A 21,672-nucleotide genomic window follows, 5' to 3' on the forward strand; every position below is an offset into this window, starting at 1 on the left:
ATAACCTTGATACAGGGTCTCTTGTCAGTGTGAGTGAAGGCTTCTTGTGCCATTAGATAGATAAAGCAGATAACGTGTGAGCTGTGTGTATTATTAAAGAATGGGAAGTGGTCTAAATTCTTCATAAACTTCTGATGTATTCTACATTGGGCTTCTCCATTTAATTCTCTTAGTTTAACTTCCATCCAAATTCCTGATGATGGAACAACAATCCCAAGTTAATCCACTACTGGGAAAAATAAGAACTTGATTTCAGTTGAGGGGTGTTCAGATGATGACAAAAACGCATGGCTTTGCGAAGCACAGTGTCAAAATTGATTTGCAACTGATAGTTTTGTATTTTGCTTGTAAGCACTGTGGCAAAGAGTAAACATTTTAGTTAAGTATTTAAGATAGATTACTTAATTACACTTCTTGCTTGCTTGCTTTATAAACATTTTTCTGCTCTTTTTTTAGACATGGACCGTGATTATGGGCACGGAGGCTATGGTGGCCCACGATCCGTGGACTCTTACCTAAACCAGTCCTATGGGATGGAGAGTCATGGAGGTGGAGGCGGAGGAGGTGGTGGTGGTGGTAACAGGTAAAATAATCCTTCAGTTGTCCCAAGAACTGATCAAATCCAATTTATATTGATGTCATTCTGTCTTCTAACTTAAGTGTTCCTGAGGCATGTTGTTACGATTTTGTATGAACACTTTCGTTCTGAGTCTTCATGTTTGATAAATACTAGCAAATGCTAAACTGTTGGAGCTAGATCCTTGCAATACTCATCATTTTTGTGGAAAAGTTTGACAGAGAAACAATGCGTCTTTGAATGAAAATGCAAAAAGTTTTATTTTTTGGTAATAGCTAGCAATTTGTAGCTGATTGGCCTGACATATCATTTCTGAAATAGCAGACTAGACCTAACTGGTTTGGTGCCTTAGACTGAATCTATCAACATTCCGTTTTCAAGGAACATTTAGGGTATGTGTTTGGTTTGAATGTGCAGTGCTCAAATAATCTTGGTATTAAATCTGAAAGTCATGTCCAGATTATTTCATTGGCAGGTACTGATTACACTTAAAATTCTGTGCACGTTCTGGGCTTCTTTGCAAGATGGATTGGTCTAAAAATAAAAATTCTGATGCAGTGGTCTTAAAGTTGTGTATTTAATGCTAGGATACCATTACTGTTGCTCTTTCAGATAAAAACAGTAGGGAGCAGCTGATTTTTTTTAGGTCGTAATACCGTATTCAGAGAAGCATGCTTTTCAGAATTGTGATTCTATCCTGGAGGAAATACGTGAAGAAAACTTAGATGGTTTTCTTGTGTGCGCCCTTGAAGTCTCGTCTGGCTGTAATCACTGTGGTGCTACTGGGCAAGGACAGTACTAATTAGAGAGGCTGGAGAAGTGTTGTGTTTTGCTGCACGGTTGTTAAACATTTTAGTTAAGTACAATTTGTTTAATGGTCAACATTAAGCTTGACTTAAAAGTCTGAGCAGAGATTCAGGAATGAGCTGTACCTACCATATAGTAATCTGCATATGATTGAGGTTGAATGACTCCTTGAACACCGAAATGTCTCTTGCCATATAACGTTAACGTTGTGCATGGGCTCTTTCTGTAGATTGTGTCATTTTCTGTCTAGCTGTGGGTCTTTTGAGACTAACATATTTTCAAATGAAGGTATTCAGTTTACTGTAGGTGCAGTAATTTGAGTCTGTTCTAGTTGTCTTTTCCAAGCTGAACCAGCCTATTATAACCCTGCAGGGACACTAACGTGTTTCCCTTCCAAGTGGTTACAAGTATTGACGATTTCTAGCCTGACGCACCCTCCCAGATAAAGCAGACTCTTGGTAAATAACTGAAGTTTTCAGGTCGCTGTTACTGCACTCTGAAATTCCAAGGACTGTTTTCATGTCCAGTGTGTGTGCATTCGGTAGGCTTTCAAAATCCTGGGTTACTAGACTTAATGATCTGCAAGTGAAAGATGGATACACTGAAGATCATGAACTCTTGGACTGGAAGATTGATTTTTACAAGGAAGAAAGTTTCCAGAAAGGACAAATAGGAATGGAAGAGCATGTTAAAATTAGAACTGTTGGGTGTCTAGGACTCACAACTATACCGTTTAAAAGAAAAAGAAAAAAAAAAAAAGGAGAAATTATTTTTTTTTAACTCCTTCCCCTGTGCAGTTGAGAACAAAGCTGCCTTTCATCTACTGTTTAACTGTTAGAATTTGAGGGCATGATTCTGAAGAAAGGAGAGTCTGACTAGCCTATGAATGTCTGCAGGTGATTATTTTTGTGAGACTAGGGCTGGGCTCTAATAATGTTTTAGTAAATAAATGTTTCTGAAAATTTGAAGTAAATAAAGTTCAGGCATACTGAACTTTAGAATTGTTTGTCGCAAACATGGCTCAGATAGCTTTCTATCTGGTCATAGTGTGGTTTGCCCAGCCCTAATCAAGTTTAAACAATAACACAACTGTACAGACCAGTATAGTAATAAATTGATTTTAGTTGATAAATGTCAACTGATAACTTGTCTTTTGAAATGTGTAACATTAGTAAGCTTACTTTTTTTTCTCCTCACTGTGCAACTTTTCCAGGTTTGGACCTTATGAGTCTTACGACTCCGGGTCTTCTCTGGGTGGGCGAGATCTATACAGATCTGGCTATGGTTATAATGAACCCGAACAAAGCCGCTTCGGAGGTAGTTATGGTGGTCGATTTGACAACTCCTACCGGAATAGCCTTGACTCTTTCGGAGGTAGAAGCCAGGGCGGGTCTAGCTGGGAAGCACCTTACTCCCGTTCAAAATTGAGGCCTGGGTTTATGGAGGACAGAGGAAGAGAGAGTTACTCTTCCTACAGCAGTTTTTCTTCACCCCATATGAAGCCTGCACCTGTAGGCTCTCGGGGGAGAGGAACGCCTGCTTATCCTGAAAGTGGATTTGGAAGCAGAAACTATGATGCTTTTGGAGGACCATCAACAGGCAGAGGCCGAGGCCGAGGAGTAAGTACAGAATCTTTTCAGATTCTTTTCACTAGACACTCTTTTAAACCCTTTCAAGACCGCTTTAAAATGAATGCACTGTTCAGTACAGTGTGGGTTTTTTGTCCAAGCAAACTATCATGGTTGACAATGTTGTTTACCCCCTTGAAACAATCTTCAAGTAGAACCTAGTCTCTCTTTCTGGTGAAAGTAATGAGTAATAGAAAACTAGTTGATAAGGTTTGTTAATTTTCCCCTTTTGTTTGAAAGGTGAAGATAAAAGTACTAGGTTTGGTCTAAAAGGGATTAAAAGGACTTGCATTTTGCCTTGTAAACCCTAGCATCTTTGCTGCTGTTGGGGAAATTCTTGAATATTATAAAAGTTTAATTCAAAGTCTTTTGAAGTTTTGAGTAGGTTAAAGGTGCAATGTATAAGCAAAAAAAAAAACCCAGGTTGTGAATGCTAGATTAGCACTTCTATTTCCTTTAAAGGTAAAAGTTTAGCTGATTCTTCAGTATGTTGAACACATCCTCTATCAATCGTCAAGTTGTCTTTTCAACTTAATTCTTATTTTGACTTGTGTGTTGGGAGGGTGATGGGGAGGAAATGGCAAAGGTGGGTGGCTAGTAGTCAGTGATTCTTTTTCAAAATTAAAGCATGGTTAAAAGGTCATCATCAACTTGAAATCAGATCCTTTCACAGAATTAAGGTAAACTTCCAGATAGTGTGTCTAGTACTGTTACTTGTATTCTTATTTTGAGGATTTATGTTCTTTTAGTGGATTCCTTTCCAGTGTTGGTTATAAAAACTGTATGTCCAACAAACAGCAAGATTAACTGTAAATGTAATAGTGAATCACAGTTTGGAGAAGTAATGCTTGGTGTTGAATGAGCTAGGGGAAAATACAACAGAAGAGAATAAAGGAAAAAATCTGATGGAAGTACTAATTTTAAGTTGATGGTGTCCCTTTATCTTGGCTATATAATCCCAATTCTGATTGTTTCGTTAAGCATCAAGAGTACAGCGAACACTTCTGCCTGTGCCTCTAGGTATCAATTCTTAAGCATGCCATAGTTCTTTGGGAAGAAATTTGTTAGTATTAAACCATACAAGTTGTTAGTAGCTTGAGGTGTACAGGAAGATTATTTTTACTGAGTCTCTTAAATGCCAAAACGTGTGGTGGTTTTGTTCTAGAAAGTCTACTTTGTAGCATCATTGAGTACTATAGTTGCCATATTCAAATTCTATCTGAGATTTGCACATGGCTGCTAGCTATCATGCAGCATGGTATGAGAAACATTCTTTGTTTCTCTGCTTGTGAAGCTGAAAGTGTTAGGTTCTTAGGCTTGGATGCCATCCTTTCAGAACTCATTTGGATCTGAAAGAAATAAATCTGTGCAGATGTACAACCAGGTAGCCTTATTTCTTTTGTTTTGCTTTTGAAATTTATCTTTTTAGTCTGCCATGCATAAAGGAGAATGTAAAGGCTAAACTACTTACCATATGTAAAATGCATTGCACCTTTAATAGATAGACTGTTTTGGGAAAAAATAAAGTACTTGAAATTATCTGAGTTTGTACTTCATGTCAAATTTGTGTGTACAGTGTAAATGTACATGATAGGTAGTCTATAACAACTAAATGTGGAGATCTTGTGCATGAACTTCTGATTAGGAAAAGTGCCTTGAGTTAGTACATTCTGTCATTCATTTAAAATCTGCTTTAAAAAGAACAGTCATACTTTTCATGAAGTATGTTGAAGTTACCTTTATGTTTTTTGAACTTCGATAGTGTAATACTAATTCTTATGGCAGTACAAATATTTCTGCTTATCCAAGTCATCCATCCAGTCAGTGGGCTCTCTTCTGCCCTTTCTTAATTAAATGAGTTAATATTAAGAAGTATGTTAGCACTTTTGAAGACACTGCATCTACTTAAATTCTCCCTCTTCAAATTACTCATTTATCCCATGCCTTCAGAGGGGTAACTTTAGTAAATGTCCACAAAAGACTATACAGCATTTTAGAAATAAAAAGATTTAGTCTTTCAACTGAATTTGCATTCCTGGTGTTGCCATGTTTTTGTATTGCTGCACCCTCTAAGCCCAACTTTTAAATTTTGAATTTATTGATCTTCTTCCAGTTAATTACTGTTCCACACTGGATAGCATCCTTTAGTCTGATTCTTTGCAATCGCATTTAATCATTTGGCAGAAAGAAGCTGGTTTGGTTTTGTTTTTTTTGTTTGGAGTTGGTTTGGTTTTTTTTTTTTTTTTTTTCCAGTATTAAAAAAGGGCTGCTGGTTAAAGTGTCAAAAACTAGATTGGTTAGCTCTGGTTGTCCCCTGATAGAGAAGTCCTTCTTCATCTCAAATCTGAAGAGGAGTCAAGATGTTAGGCTGAGCTGTGAACTCTGATAGATGTATTCATTATCTGGACAATGGTTCTGAATAAGCAGAAACACAGTTCATACATACGTATTCATTTTTCTGGACAAACACCCACAAAGCCCTTGCACAATACAGCATCATACTGGGAGCTTAAATTTCCCATGCACTTTGCCCTAGAACACAGGTTTTACTTAGTTCACACTTTTATCGTACCAAATAATTGTTTTATTACTTTTGATTTTATGTACTAATACCTTTCTCTTGATTTCAAAAATTTTCAGCATATGGGAGACTTTGGAGGAATGCACAGACCTGGAATTGTTGTTGACTATCATAACAAACCCAGCCCTGCAGCAGTTGCTGCAAGAGGAATAAAAAGAAAAATGATACCACAGCCATATAACAAACCTGGTGGGACATTTATCAAGAAACCCAAAATGACAAAGCCGATTTTGAAGCTGAGCCAGAAAAAATCGCCTAGTAAGTAACAAGTGTCAAATATCTGAAGTTAAAATTGCTGTTTTTATTTATTTATTGAAATTAATTAGTAATTTAATTTTAATATTCAGAGCATTATATGTGCTGTTTGTAATCCATCGTTTTCTGTCAGAAGTACTTCACAAGAGATTTTACGAGTTGATTGTTGTAACACTTCTACTGCAAAGATATTTTGCTGGGTAAATGAGAACATTTTGATGTGTTTAAGTATGTACTGCTGAAGACTATTTTATTTAGTCTTTGTAGTGATACTTCCTGGAGGCAAGTTTTCACCACTGAAAACAATTTGCGATCTCAGGTTGCCTGAAGTGCAATGGCTTGACAAATACTAAAATGTGTCATTGCACGAGCCTGGGTACTACTGTACAAACTTGAAAATACGCCTTTGCACAAGGCCCTGCTCTCCAGATACTTTGGATATAAAAAAATAGCACATCAACTGCAGTGCACCTAAAATGAAGACATACTTGTGTAGGTGAAGAGGAGAGGGGAAGGGAAGCAAACTGAGAAAACAGTGAAGTTTGTTGCAGAATAATTTATGAAAGGCAGAGATTGCTCCTTGTAAATGAAATGCTGTAATGAGTAGAAGAACTGGAAATACGGTAGATGAACTAAAAATATAAATTGTATTAAGGTGCTTGGTTTATTTAGCTTCCCTAGAGATGTCCTACAACTCTTAATATATTATTTTGATATTTGAGACAAAGCTGAAGAAAAAAATCACTAATGATGTTTGAATAAATTAATTGCATTATTTTTTAAGTATTGCGAATGGCACATGCAGCAGTTTTTGTGCTTGCAATTTCCTCAGTAATTTGGATCTGAAGTGTTTTTATATAGTTCGGGTTCAAATTGCATTTGGAAAAATATTTAGAGTTTCTTTTGCTCATGGTAAATGCATAGTCTTAGTGGAAACATCCACAAGAAAAATTTTTGATTTTACAATTCTAGTTACATTACTTGAACTTCAAGTGCTGTAAAAATTGCAGACACTGCTTGTATAGAACATATTCCTCTGCCTTTTGTGTAGGGAAAGTTATTGCTGAACTTACCAGCTTTGTGGTTAAATGGGTCTGTAAAATACGCATCCAGATGTATGAAAGGTCTTTCTCTAAGCTCTTCTTTAAGTACTTCTGTAGGTTCTCCTTTTATAAACTACCCTCAGACAGAGTACTTATTACCTGTTCCCTTATGCTGATTTCCACTGTTGAAGGACCAATGTATTACATAATACTGAAGTTACTTTAAGGTAGTGCCAACCAAAATAGAATGCACTTCTAATCTCCTGTAGCTTTGAGACTGGAGGAAAGAAACTGGTGGGTGGCTTAACATGATTTTCTGAAACTTGAGCTAGAAGGGACTCTGATTAGTATCATGTAGTTGAAAACTAAAAAATAGGTGACAGCTAACAGAAATTTGGTTTAATTGGTAAGCAATGTATGTATGAAAATAATCTCAAAATTATGTTGTCTTTTCTTGGTTCAAGTTAGGTATAGGCAATTGATTGTAGAAGAATGCTTAGTTTATATTTCTAAGGATAAGTGAACTTACATTTAATATACTAAAATATGATGAATTGTAAATGTAGCCTGTCCTAGCTGCCTAACAATCTGAATTTTTTCCCAAATATCTTACTGCCTTAAAATGAATTGACAGCAGGAATACTTCCACATTATTTATTTCTTCCTTTTCTTATTTTTATAGACACGAAGACATCTTTCCAGGATTCTACTGTAGAGGTAAAGCTTCCCAGAACTGGAAAATGTTTGTGATTCTTTCAGAAGCTTGCACAGTATACCTTAAGACAAATAATTAAGTGCTTCATTTTTGTAACTCTACATTAACTATACAAGTTTTTCTGAACTTTATTTTCTAAATTCGCTTTATCTAAAACTGTCTTATTTTGATGGCAGTCTGAAGTTCTTTCTAGTGAAAGATACAGCTTATGCAGATAGACTGCCTATTTTTGTAATGCACAGAGACTTGTCATAGGAACATTTAGGTAGTCAGCTTGAATTCACGTTTCTATGAGTTGCTTGGCTAGGCTGAGAAATTAATTATGAAATGACAGGGAGATCATTAAACAGCGGTGAAGAGGAATGGGTAAGACTCATCAAGAAGAGTGAGTGAAAAAACAGCATCAGTGTTAACAGGTGTTCTCTGATAGGGTACAAAGATTAGTTCTCGCCTGTAGAAAGATCAGTTGCTGCAATATGCAAGAAAATAATTAGTAAGCTAAATGTGTATATCCTGGTTCTGCATTGAAAGACTAGTTTGATTTCCTTTTTTTTGAGTGGAGGTATTAACATTCTCAACTATGTATTTACAAGTCTGAATTGGAAATCAGAATATTTTAATGTACAATACAAATTTTTGACTGAAGCCAATTCTGGAACACTTTAAGGCTTTAAAGAGAAACGTGTGGCTTGAAGTGTTTGTACACTGAGTTTAACTACATACTCAACTGGCTTTCTTTTGTTGTCATGTGTAGCAGTTAACAGATTCTTCAGTTTACAGATACACTGTAAATTTGCACTGTCTTTGTCTGGATTTAGGATGGAGTTTTGTTTCTCATTTTCTTAATCCATAATTTTTTAGGAAATTGAAGTGGACACAAGTGGTGCAGTTGTTATATACGAAGACTTTACAAGAGACGCTTACGATCTTGGATATCAGACTTTTGGAGGTAAGTTAGTTTACTTTGTCAGGTAAGGTATTGTAGGTAATGCTAGTTGTGTAACTAGGATTGAATAAATTTAGTAAGCCTGTGTGTATGACCTCTAGTTATTGAATAGCATGATTTCTTTTTTTCTTGTTTTTTTAAAGATTTTATACATTCAGGCCATGAATATAACTGTAACACCCATTCATAACTGTTTCTTGTCCTTTGTGTGCTTGTGTCTGCTTTCTGATCACCTCTGCATGTTGTTAACTTGTTCTAATTTTTGTGAAATTAGTGTAAATTGTCTTCTATACTTATTGCTGTTCCATTGCTTAAATGTTGTTTATCCCACTGGTTCCTCACCCATATCCTATTATTTATCACCCTAGCTGATCAACCTCACCCTTAAATCTTAGGTGAGTCACTTTTGTAACAGTGGATTTAGTTAACTCAGTGAGCTGCTCTTAAGAACATGGGGTCTGTTTCATGCAGTCTTAATAAAATGGGTTAATTATTAGTTTACATAAAATAAGTTAAAAAGTGTATGTTAACTATAGTCATTTCAAACACATACACCAAGAAATCCAATGTTAAAGCTGAAACAAAATTTGGTCTCCTTTCCCTTGTGTGCTGCCCTATTGCGTATATAGAGTAATCTGATGGTAAGAAGAGCTGGAAGTTTGCAATGAATTGATTAGAGTTTTTTTCTTGAAATAGTAGTACCCTTTTTAATTTTTTTTTAAACTGTGTGGAGGGTTAAAATTTTTAAGTTCACTGAAGGAAAGTGGGAGCCCCACTGGGAAGTCACAGTTTATATGTAGATTCAAGCTTCTATTCCCTGGCTTGTAATAGAATGGGCATTTGAATTTTTGAGCTTGAGGGGCCAGATACAGGCCATTTCACTCCACAGAATGTCATACGAAATTATTATTACAGTAGTAAAAGAAGTGATCCTTTACGTATTTCCAGGGTTGGTGGTAAGGCACTAGGTGAAATTTAAACCCTGGGATCAATAACTGGAATTGCCTCTGTGGGTGGGTGGTTGTTTCTTGTTTTCATACTGAACTTAAAAAACCTAAACTTGGATAGCAGGCTTTCTCCTCTCTAGATTCTTGGCTACAAAATGGAAAATCTTGGGGTAGTCAAGAATCAAATGTAAGCTATTAGTCTGAGGAAATGTTTGCAGTACTTGGTGATACTTCTAGAACCATAAAGCTTTTTGCAAGTATTTTTTTCCCCTTCATTATGCTGCTGTACTATCCTTTCTGTTACTCTTTGAGTGGAGGCAGATTTCCTGGAGGCAATAAAATAAAACTAAATTATCATCTTTTTCCTGAACTAAAACTACCAACTAAATAATATTCTAATTGTTTCCCTTTGTCCATAGGCTTTTAAAGCAGACATAGAAAAGGTGAACCTAAGTACACTTGCGCAAAGAGTCAGTGTCGTTAGAAGGCTTTAATGTTGCAAAACTAATTTCTAGTCATTTGTTTGGACTCTTAATTACATGCCAGGTGATAATTTAACGAAGTTCTTTGAAGGTTTGGTTGGGGTTTTGTTGTGTGGTTTTGTTCTTTTCCCTTGCCTTCTCCTCCCCGCTTCCCCCCATGTCTTCTTTCACTGTTTTTCTTCAGCTGAAAATCTTTGGAACATTTTTCTGTGGAATCAAGCAAAATCTAGTGGGGAAAAAATAATGAAGTTGTTGAAGTTCAAGTTGGGTACCATATGTTAATGAAGCACTGCCTTGTCTCCTTTATGAGAACCTTGGCTTTTCGTTTTGGAAACTGCCTTCTCATCAAAAGAGAATGGCTTTAGCTAGTTTTCTTTTTATGTAAGGGGATTGTGGCAATGGTATTCTAAAGTTGTGGAAAGTTCAAAATAAGGCCTTTATTAATTAGGCACAAGAAGACAGAGTTCGCTTTAACTGTGAATTTCCTTATTTTTTATGGATGTGATGTAGAGTCTAACCCCATAACTACTAACTTTGCACTGTTTGAAGCAATTGTTTAAACTAACTCTTTAGGGGAGGAAAACAAAGCAAAACTTCCATGGCATTTAAATAAGCCATTATCACTTTAGTATAGGATCATTCTCTGTGTTTTGAGGTGTTTGTGAAAGAGACGGGTCAGATGCTTTTACTGAGGTTTGGGGGTTGTATTTCCTTTTTGGAATGTAACATTTTAAAATCCTCCTACTTTGTTAAGATGGCAAAGGAGAAGGTAAAAGTGAGGAAGAAGAGAAACGACGAATTGAGGCCAGAAGAGAGAAGCAAAGGCGTAGAAGGGAAAAAAATAGTGAAAAATACGGTGATGGATACAGGTTTGTATTACAACTTTTGTCTTTCTTTCCCTTTATCCTTTTGTAAGCATATGTTGTCTTTTCTGAGAGTCCCTTGGGACTGATTTTAGGAAATTAAAAGGAATGAAGAAACAAGTGAAAGAACCATACATGCTCCTGCTACCCACCAAACCTTCTCACCCACAAAACAAAAAAACTAACCCCCCAAAAAGTCAAACCAAACCCCAACACCCAAATCCTTGGAAGACTGAATGTTTCACTGGACCTCAGCTGTATCAGGAAATACACAATTTGCCTTTTCTCCTAAGGGTACATCAGTGCAGCTTAGAATGGTACTGCTTTTGGAGTATATATTTCAGCTAGATATATATATTCACACTGACTTAACAAGCTGCTGGGAATTGACTTTGTTCTGGTTTTAAATATGTTGAGCTAATTTGTAGCGAAGAAAAATAGTTCTGCAACTTGGCTTAGTTTTGCACAGTTGAGTGTGTGCAAAACTGTTCTGTCAGTGCAGTATTATCATAGCTTTATTGCTTTCTCTAGTGCACTGACAAGGCCACGTTTCCTTAGATTGTATAGGTTTAGTAAAGAAAGCTCTGAATAAACTCTTTTGACTATTTGTAGTTGGAATTTGGGGAATGTCTTGACTGAGAAGCACTACAAAAGTGCTACAACTAGAGAACTGTGGTAGATGAACCCACAGAATAATCTGTTTTTTAAATGGCTAGCTTCTGATTTCATCAGTTTTCATCTTCCACATTATTTCATTACTTTGAGACTGGCTTTGACCTATATTGTTTCCTGTAGCAGTTGTCCTTCATAACGGTAGCATACCATTGTCAAGTCCTCATAGGTTGAGGAAAGAGGGAAGAATGTTTCTTAAATAGTTATATTATATAATGCATTTCTCTTGATAGGATGGCTTTTACTTGCTCTTTTTGCAAATTTCGAACATTTGAAGAAAAAGAAATTGAGGCACATCTGGAGAGTGCAGCTCACCAGGAAACATTGGATCATATTCAGAAGCAAACCAAGTTTGACAAAGTAGTGATGGAATTTCTTCACGTAAGACAACTGTCTTTTGATCTATATAACACATTAGAATATAGTTAAAATTTATCTTCAAAATGTGCTTAATGTGTCAGTTAATTCTTTTACAGATTATTTTTGACACAGCATACGTTACTAAAAGCAAATTCAGTCTGTAAAATACTGTTACTCTTGCAATTGTGGAAAAAAAAGCAGTGCCTTAAGAAGTAACAGCAGTTAATTGCTAGTTACTACAGAGTTATTTTGAGTAATATTTTAAGTATAGGTTCCTCCTGGAATATAAACAATCATACATCAAGTGTGTCACAATTATGTATATTATTTTTTCTGATTCTCTGTAGGAGTGTATGGTGAATAAGTTCAAGAAGACAGCTATGCGTAAGCAGCAGACAAGTAACCAAACAGAAAATGCTCAAGCTGCTGAAAAAGATATAATGGAAGGTGAGTAATACTTGTTATGTCAACGTGTGTGCTGTTGAGCTGTTTGTGATTTTCTCCTTTCATTCTTCTTTGACTTAGGTAAAGTGTTTGGATTAAAATGATTAGTTTTCAACCTTTTCTGTACTTGGTTGTTATTCCGTGCTTTGTTTCTGATACAATGTGGAATGTAAGCACAGTGAGAGGTAGAAAACCTTACTTGTTTGCTGTCCAAGTAGTCTCATCAGAGAGTAAGATAACATGGTGCCAGCTCCTTGAGAAACAGAATTATGTTACGGCTTTGTTGGAGTCTTACTTAGTATAACACATGAGTGGCAGCAGGTGAATGCAGATAAACTGAAGGAGAGCATAGAATAAAGCAGTAAGGTGATAACAGCCAACTATGATGGCAAGGATCTGGATAATGTAAATGTGATAGTTGCTGTGGTTTTGAGGAACACTAATTGAAGAAAACGTTTGAGCACTGTCTTGGCTATGGAAGATGAATCTCCGCCTGAGTTTTTTTCTGTATGGCTGCCCTACAGGTTTTTTCTAGAGCATTTTACGTTTCCCCAACCTTGCTGTGCCATATCCTTTCACTTTGTCCTTTGCTTGAGGGATTTCGAAAGATGTCCTAGAGCCAATGGGAAGGGCATCTTTTGAGTGCCTGTGGGCAGTATCTGTACTTGAATATGATCTTAATTTGAATTTAAGTGCTAAAGACAACTCAAAAATGGGTGTTATGGACATCCTAACAGTCTCCCAGATACTTCCTGTGTTCTTTTTGTAAGTACTGGAGGGCCTGTTTGCCTAGATGATTAGAATGTTCTGTTGGCAAGCTAATACTTAAAATTGCAAGGAGTTACCTTCATGTTCTTCATTCCTTCTCTCACCACCAGGAAAGAAAATAAATTAATCTTACGAGGGGTGAAACAAATCCAACTGTTTTGTTGAAGCTTTGTTTCTTGTATCAAAATGTGTATTATCAAGGATATTAGTGTTGATTTCAAGTAGATGGTATTTTTGTACATAGTTCAATTTGGTTGTATCATTTATATTTCCCTCTGTTTAGGCAGGTAGGTGTTTGATGTATCATAACCTTGGACAGCAAATGTAATTTACCTGGGTGTTATATGCATTCTGTGGAAAGTTTTTGACTTTTCATCAAAGTCAAAAACTTGCTCCTTAGGAATTGGTTTTGGAGGGCCTGATCTTGATGGCTGAATTTGGGTGAATGCTCAAAACAGCCAATCCCATTTTCCACTTCCCTAGAGTAACACTTTTTTTTAATCATTTGTTGCATCATCTTTGACAGGGGTTACTGCTGATGACCACATGATGAAAGTTGAGACTGTTCACTGCAGTGCCTGCAGTGTTTATGTTCCTGCACTACACAGTTCTGTTCAGCAGCACTTAAAATCTAGTGATCACACAAAAGGAAAACAAGTAAGATGTGACATGTTATTTATGCTGTTTTTTTTTTTTTATCTAATAGTAGGTGAGAAGTGTTATGGTACTCAGTGCAAATAATTTCTAAGTTATTGTTGCTGTTGTTCTCTAGAAAGCTAGAATGTTCTTGTTACGCTTTGTAAACATAATGTCTCATGAAGCAGCCATCTCGTTAAGCACCCCTAGGTAATGAGATGTTGGTGTGCTTTAATGGCTGATAGTGGTAAGTCCTGAAGAAGTTACTAGGAATGACTTTCTTATGTTACAGAGAGTATTTTTTTTTTAATCTGTCACTAAATATTGGAAAGATTTTGTCACTCAAATTGTAAAATGTAATATATGTTTCAGCAAGGTAACTAGCCCGGTGTCTGTGTTTCTGGTTTTTTTTCTGAGATATTCTTTAATCTGAAGAGAAATGAAACAGTTTGGAATTAGCAGTAGTACGGTATTGGTCCCTGTTAAAGTTTAAATGGCATGCTTTTTAAGTTTGGTAGAATGGTTGAAACAGTAGCATAAGTGAAAAGTCACAGCTGTCACAGTAAGCAAGATTGCCAAAGTAATGTTTTATTTACATGTGTGCTGTGATTCTTGAATATTATGGAATCATAGAATGGTTTGGATTGGAAGGGACCTTTAATTAGATCGTTCAGTCCAACCCCTCTACAATGAGCAGGAACATCTTCAAAAATCTGTTAGGCTGTGATGGAAAAGCATGCTTATTACACACAGGTAAGGACAGCTAACTGGTTGTAGACTGTTGCTCATTGTAAAAGTGAGATGTGAATACATTTTTTTGATCAAGCTCAAGGAATAAGCTATAAACACTACTGAACTTAATTCTTATGTGGTTTGAACTTAAATGCCAAGAATGAGCATTTCGTGCTGCAATATGTTGTTTCTTTGCAGAAACTGACTGAATTAAAAATCATCATAATTGTAGTAAGTGTATGATAGTTACTCACTGTAAATTTTGTTTCCTAGGCCTACAGAGAACAAATAAAAAGGGAAAGTGTTCTTACTGCCACCAGTATCTTGAATAATCCTATAGTCAAGGCACGATACGAGCTGTATGTGAAGGTAAGATGCGAATGGAAAAAAGTCGTCTATAATGTTTGCTATATAACTATTTTCTCCATGCTGATGAAGTTTAATCTCAGTGCTCTATCTTCTATTTCTGCCTATTAGGTAGTTCATAGATTGAATACACTTCTAACATGTTTTTCACAGAATGGCAGGAGTTGGAAGAGGCTTCTGGAGGTTATTTAGTCCAGACCTCCCCATGCCAGCTAAACCAAGTTCACCCAGAGTAGGTTGCACAGAATTAATTCAGGCTGGTGGGTTTTGAATCTCCAGAGGAGGAGACTCCACAACCTCTCTGGGCAGCCTGTTCCAGTGTTCTGTCATCCTCAAAAGAGGTTTTTTCCTTATGTGTAGATGGAACTTCCTGTGTTGCAGTTTGTGCCTGTTGCCTTTTGTCCTACTTCTGTCCTGGGCACCACTGAAAAAGAGACTGCCCCATTCTCTTGACTCTCACCATTTCGATATTTATAAGAATTGATACAATCCCCTCTCAGTCTTCTCTTTTCCAGGTGTCTCAGTCTTTCCTGGTAAGAGAGGTACTCTTGTACCTTCATCACTTTTCGCAGCCCTCTGTTACACCCTTTCCAGTAGTTCCTGTCTCTCTGGCTCTGGGGAGCCCAGAACTTGATACAAGACTTCAGATTGTGATTGTAAAATGTCGAATTAGTCATGTTGTGAAAATTTATATATGGCTGGGGGTGTAAATCAGTTTAAGACAACTGTTCTGTATCTGTTAAGAAAAGGCATGAAATGACATGATATCCCAGCCTGGAATATCTGCATGTGATCTCCAGCTGTATCTCTTCTGGTGTTCCTTATGGCCTGGTATGTGTGTGTGTTGTCCTGTACAGCCCTCTAGTGGGGGACTGGTAAAAGGGGGAATGGAAATTTGTCATTCATCACTGGAAAACTGAAGAAGATAAAATTTGCAAGATTGTTTTCACAGATGCAACTGACATTTTCAGCACTTGTATTTCCTGGGGTGGATTGAACTTAAGACGCTTTCAGCAGCACCTGCTCAGTTAGATGTATTTGGCTTCTGGTTATGCAAATCCATCTTATCCAAATGTACAATCAGCTGCAGACTGATTGGTTTGAAACTGTCTTTTTAATTTTTTCCTTGCAAAATTCAAAACAGAGAAAGTGAAAGAGTGTAAATAAGTCACTATTGGGTGTAAGAAAGCAAAATAACGATTGTTCTAAACACTTCCATTGGATAGATAGAAATGTTTAAGAACTATTACCCAAAACAAAGTAGGCATTCGGCACATTCTGCGTTCTGCAGTGGGGGCAGTTGCTGGGCTGTCTGGCTGCTGTTTCTTCTTCTCTTCTGGCTGAAGATAACACGTACTGAACTTGGCAGCTAAGTTAACAACTTTCTGCTTAATTAACTCTGCTTCTCTGTCCAGGGGGATCTGGGGGGAAGCTCCTGGGAGAGGGAGGCCCCTTTGGGAAGGTCCCCTTGGGGGGAAGCAAAGGGAGATCGGTTGTGCTTTTCTGTTGATTGTATATATTTGTAAATGTTGTGAATTTTGTATATTTGTACATATTCATTGCATTTCATCGTAAATTTTAGACTCTGCTTGTAAATACAGCCTTCATTTGCTTCCAGACTGGGCTAGCCTGGTTATTGTTGGGGGGGGGGGGTGGGAATTTCAGTTCTCACCGACACACCAGTGTTACATACAGCGTGTGATGAATTGGAGCATGCAATGCATGCATTTGGTGCCTGCAGTCTTCCAGGAGAGTAGGAAATACTTGTTAGGGCTCAAAATAATGTGCTTTGAGATGAAGGGCAGACTGGCTTGGGGAAACACATCTCCCCACCTTCCATCCAAAAACTTCTAACAGACCCAACCAACTGAAACCCAGCATTGTTTTGGAAAGTGTTGCCAATCCTGCATGTTAATGTGGAAGGAAGAGATTCAGAATAGGGAAGACCTGTGAGCTGTTGCGTAAATTTGTATCAGGTCACAAAGGCAGGTCATCAAGATCAATTCTTTTGAGTAAAATGCTGTTCTGTGACTTACCCAGTGCTTAATGCCCTTTGATTTAATATTCTCTCCAACTAGAGACTGTTGTATGGATTGTTTGCTTGATCTGCAAAGAGAAAGAAAGCGAATAGATGAATCCACTTTAAATGAACTTAGAACTTCAAATGTGTTGTTCTGCACACACTTCCATTTTCATTTCACTACGTATTTCTAGCTTGCACTGTGAGAAGGACAGCAGAAGGAACAGATTTTGTAAATTTTTTTCCGTAAATATGTTCAAATATTTTCCTCTCTGCTACTAAGACTACCATTTTCGGTCTTTTGCAAGAAAATGCTGCTTCTGTTCCCTGTGCTGCTGCATCTTTGGAGATGGTGTCTGCATTGTTAGGAATTTCTCTGTTCAGTTTCCAGAAAGCTATTGTACTAGAATTGAGGATTCCACTTGTCAAAACCTCCATGTGATGGTTTTTGGTCCTTATAGTGTTGGTGACCTTAATTTTTTTTCTTTGCCCCCCCCATGGAAAGAAACAGTATGAAGGTTGATATTTTCTTTTACTATGTCCCAGGATTGTTTAATCATGTGTATTAGTGAAGACACTCTGAAGTTCACCAGGTGAAGTAGGCAGACTTGGGTATCTTCTGTGGTCAAGCTTGTTAAGTCTGTTATAGATAGATATAGAGAGTGATTTCTGGGGACATTTGAATCCCGAAGCTTTGATTATAAATACCAGTTCAGTCCTAAGTAAGCTTTCTCTGTGATATAAACATTCTAGAGGCAAGGAACCCAAAGAATGCATCTCTTGGGAGTAAACTACTTATGCACTTGTGTTTTTATGCTCTGTAGGAATCACAGTCTTTCTGCAGCAGTTCAGTGGTGTGCCTGCATTCTTGTTTTCTGGACTTTTTTGTTTTGTTTTTTTAAAGCCATCTGGGAAGATGGGACTAGTGTGGCTGTCAAAATCAGCTAGCATCAAAACACGCTCTGTGTTCTGTGCTGGATGCTTCTGATGCTACATTGCTGGATGTAGCACAGTTGTTAGGATCTTCCCCTTGAGGGCAGCAACTTTTCCCTTAGTTTGAGAGCTTCAAAAGTGCATTTTTTTTTCCGTCTGAAAACAAAACAGGTGGGAAAGGAACTTAATTTCCCCCCACTGTTGTTATTGTATATAGATCTGTTCAGCCAGAAGTAGTGTGCTGAATCTAGTTCTGCTGGGTTATCCACAAGTCTCAAAGGAATGAAGTTTAACAATTCTGTAGCTTGTCCCCAGTAGTCAGGGACAGTCAGAAGTTGTCTGTGAGTGTGGATATAGTTCTTTTAGAAGTGAATTCTATAGCTATAATTCATCATTATGCCAGGTCTAGACATGAGAGAATTTTTTAATCTTTCCTTTTGTAACAGACCTATGAGAGGGTTTTTGATACCCTTGTGAATAATTTTCAGAGAGGCTATCTTTTGTTTTCTCTTCATGGGAAACAATGCTCCCTGGTAGGCTGTATGAAACTCTTCCTTCATTAATGTCTAATGATGGGCAAGTGTTGAACGCCAACCAGGTGGAGTATTCATAACCCAATAATTAACTTCTCTCTGTCTTTGGGAATCCTATATCCAAATGTGATTGAAAATATTTGGCTGAACCTCAGGAACATGACACTAGAAGCTTTGTAGTCTGAAGTCTTTAGCACTTGTGTCCTAAAAAGGAAGTAGATGAGTACAATTTTGGAGAGTGTGCTAATCCTTACTAAATGAAGGTTTAGATTCTCAGTCTCTTTATTTCTCAGTGCTTTCCACTTGATGTTGGAATCAAATGGGTTTGGGCATTTACTTTTCAAGTGTGGATCATCTGAGAGTGGCATGAGTTTTAACTATGATGTGAGATTTCCTTGTTTTCGTAGGGCTCAGATAACGTAGGATACCAGCTTTCTATGTACTTGACCCTTACGTATGAGACTCTACTTCAAAAAAGCCAAACACACTATCTTGAAGTTTTAATACTACTTTACTCATAGGTTTTAGATGCTGTAGATATGCCTTGAATTAAGTTACGAGTTCATTTGGCACAACAGATGTTCCCATCTTAAGTGCCATAGGCTAGCCATGACAAAGTGCACACAGAGAATAATCCTGGGATTTTGAATAACATGGTCTCAAAGAATTCTCAAATCTCTTTGCCTTACTCTTTAAATAATGAATTTATTTTTTAAAATTTATTTTAGAACAGCAAGCCAAGTTTTTGTTTAATGGAATTTGCTAAGTGTTTTAGTAGCTTTCTAAATTTTCAATAACTTGTAGGCCACCTAGAAGATCCTAACTGAAAAATGTAATCAAAATATTTACCCAAAGGAGGACAGTACTAGCAGGCAGACCTAGTACTCAACTTTTATTTTTGGGTCATATTTTAAATAATACTCTTGGAATTCCAGTCCTAGTGTAACTAGTGATTGATGTCATACATTCACATCAGACTTGCTGTATCAGATGTTTGAACATGAAAGGAGCTTTAGTGAAGAAATTCCTAATACTTCACATTGTTATTCTTTATTGATTATTCATAGTAAACAAGTGAAAGCTGAACTATGTCTTGTGCTGAATTACTGTGGGAAATAGAGAAAATGTGAAACTAGAATGCCAATGTATTAAAAATACTGTCTGAGAAATCTGCTTGGTAATTTTTCTAGATTAGTAATGGATTTCCGGATAGCCAATGTAATTCTAGATTTCTTTTTCATTTACTGAGGAGGTAACCTTTTTGACAGAATTATTCAGAGTGAGTAAAGACTGTAAATAAGGACAAGCAGAACAAAATTCTTTTAGATTTGGGTTTAATTGGGGAGAAGAAGCAAGCAGCTGTAATTTTTAATAAAAACATGTTGAAACTTAAACTAAAATTCCATGGTTAAGTTTGTTTGTAATATACTTCAGCTTTTTTTCAATGCTATTTTTGCTGCCATTAAAACACTTTATGGGTATCTCACTTTCCAGTGTTCATAAAAATGCTGTTGCTAATTTTAAATCAAATCTGTTATGTTTTTCTTGAAAAACCCAAAACTTAAGAAGCTGTATAAAGTACCATAGCATTTCTTAATGGCTGCCATTTTCATTTACTGAAATGATGAGTGTTATTTTATATTTGAAATAAATATCTAAGTGTTTATTTTCAATCTTCTGCTTCAGGGTGAAAATCCTTTTGAAGTTAATGATCAGACTCAGGAGCAGCCAGTGGAAGAGGAGGAGAAAGCTGAGGAGCCAGCTGAGGGGGAGGAAGAAGAGGAAGAAGAAGAAACTGAAGAAACTGAAGAACAAACTGACTTCACTTTAGACCACACTGAAGATAACTAGGTGCAAGAAAATAAGGATCCATTGGGGCGGACAAAACAGCTTTTTATTTCAGATCAGAAAGTGGCTAAGACCTTTTAATAGTCTCAAATGAAGCTGGTGAAGATTCCTCGCCATATGCATGCATTCCATTCCATGGAGAACTTGTTTATATAATTCCTCTGTGCTTCTGACTTCATTTAAAATTAAATTAAAACTATTTTAGTTGAGCTTTTTATAGAAAACTGACTGTTAAATCTGAGTAAAACATTGTGTTGTATATTTTTTTAAGCATCCTATTTTTTGGTGTGTGTATTTAAAGTCGGATATAATAATTTTTGGTCTAATCAATTGAAAGGCAGGTCTGTGGGGTAAATACTAGATGCTGTATGGCAGAAGCTTATCATATTTACCCCTTAGTACAGAATGAGTAACATCAAAAGTGCTGTTGAGTGTGGCTGTTTTGGGGACTACATTGCACTCTGTATGGTAGAGTATGTGTTACAACATGCCTTGTAGCTTTTTGTGATAAGATGTACCAGTTTGTAGCAATAAAACTGTTAAGAAACATTACTGTTTAAAGTGTCTGTGGTTAAATATTTCATAGATTCATAGAATGGTTTAGGTCAGAAGGGAATTTAAAGATCATCTAGTTCCAGCTCCCTTGCCATGGGGAGGGACACCTTCCATTAAACCAGGTCACTCAAGACCTTATCCAACCTGGTCTTGAACACCTTGAGGGAGGAGGCATTTGCAAGCCTCCCTGTGTAAGCTGTTCCAGTGTCTCACCATCACTGTAAAGAATCTACCTAATACCTAGTCTAAATTTCCCCTCCTCAAGATTAAATCCATTCCCTCCCATTCAATCACTATGAGTCCTTGCATAAAAGTCCCGACCTGGCTTTCTTGTAGACACCCTTCAAGTACTGGAAGGCTGCTTACAAGGTCGCCCCAGAGCTGCTGTTTCTCAAGGCTGAACAGTCCCATAGGGGAGGTTCTCTAGCCCTCCGTTCATCTTTGTGGCCCTCCTTTGGACCCGCTCCAGCAATTTAATGTCCCTCTTATGCTGGAGGCATCAGAACTGGACGCAGTACTCCAGGAAGAGTCTTGCAAGAGCAGAGTGGAGAGAATTGCCTTCCTCATCCTGCTGGTCACACTTCTTTTGATGCAGCCCAGTTCAAGTATTTCCCAGTGCTGGCTACCAAATTAGTTTCAAGTCAAATCTTGATTGATACCACGAGTGAAATTATTTAAAATTCGTAGCTGCCTCTTAGCAACTCATTATTGCTGCATTTTGATGTGTTCAGACTACACCTACCAGATAAGCACATTAGCCTTCATAGGATGCTTGGGGCAGGCATGCTTTGGGTATATTTACATGGTGTGCACTGTTGTTGTGGAATTATGTATGAGTGACTTGTATTCTTTTTTCCCCACAGTTTCTTCTAATCTAGCTTTTGACTAATGAAAACTGGATTTAACTGTTCCTAAGTAACGCTAAGTAGTTCCATCATTTTTCCCTAAATATGGTAATTTG

The 21,672-nt window shown here is 37.1% G+C and overlaps 1 protein-coding gene across 2 annotated transcripts; it reads left to right on the forward strand.

Annotated features, from left to right (window-relative positions):
* Window positions 1-458: 458 nt before the first annotated feature.
* On the forward strand, window positions 459-20,550 carry ZNF326 (zinc finger protein 326). Of its 2 annotated transcripts, none has more exons than XM_054384154.1 (10): window positions 459-583; window positions 2,598-3,003; window positions 5,653-5,855; window positions 9,477-9,490; window positions 10,751-10,850; window positions 11,750-11,897; window positions 12,224-12,323; window positions 13,615-13,745; window positions 14,730-14,825; window positions 19,995-20,550. In XM_054384154.1, the coding sequence occupies exons 1-10, from the start codon at window positions 459-461 to the stop codon at window positions 20,157-20,159; spliced, it is 1,488 nt and encodes a 495-aa protein (XP_054240129.1). In that variant the 3' UTR covers window positions 20,160-20,550. The 2 variants fall into 2 exon arrangements, with proteins under 2 accessions (XP_054240129.1, XP_054240130.1); XM_054384155.1 differs by having other exon boundaries at window positions 459-564; window positions 2,843-3,003.
* The last annotated feature ends 1,122 nt before the right edge of the window (window positions 20,551-21,672 follow it).

Source organism: Indicator indicator, chromosome 10 (assembly GCF_027791375.1).
Source record: "Indicator indicator isolate 239-I01 chromosome 10, UM_Iind_1.1, whole genome shotgun sequence".
Lineage (NCBI taxonomy): Eukaryota > Metazoa > Chordata > Aves > Piciformes > Indicatoridae > Indicator > Indicator indicator.

Bases quoted from the DNA above. Each gene is read 5' to 3' on its own strand.
- ZNF326 (XM_054384154.1), top strand. From the start codon at position 459: ATGGACCGTGATTATGGGCACGGAGGCTATGGTGGCCCACGATCCGTG. The intron at 584-2,597 runs GTAAAATAATCC...CAACTTTTCCAG, and splicing joins GGTGGTGGTGGTGGTAACAG to GTTTGGACCTTATGAGTCTT. The intron at 11,898-12,223 runs GTAAGACAACTG...GATTCTCTGTAG, and splicing joins TAGTGATGGAATTTCTTCAC to GAGTGTATGGTGAATAAGTT.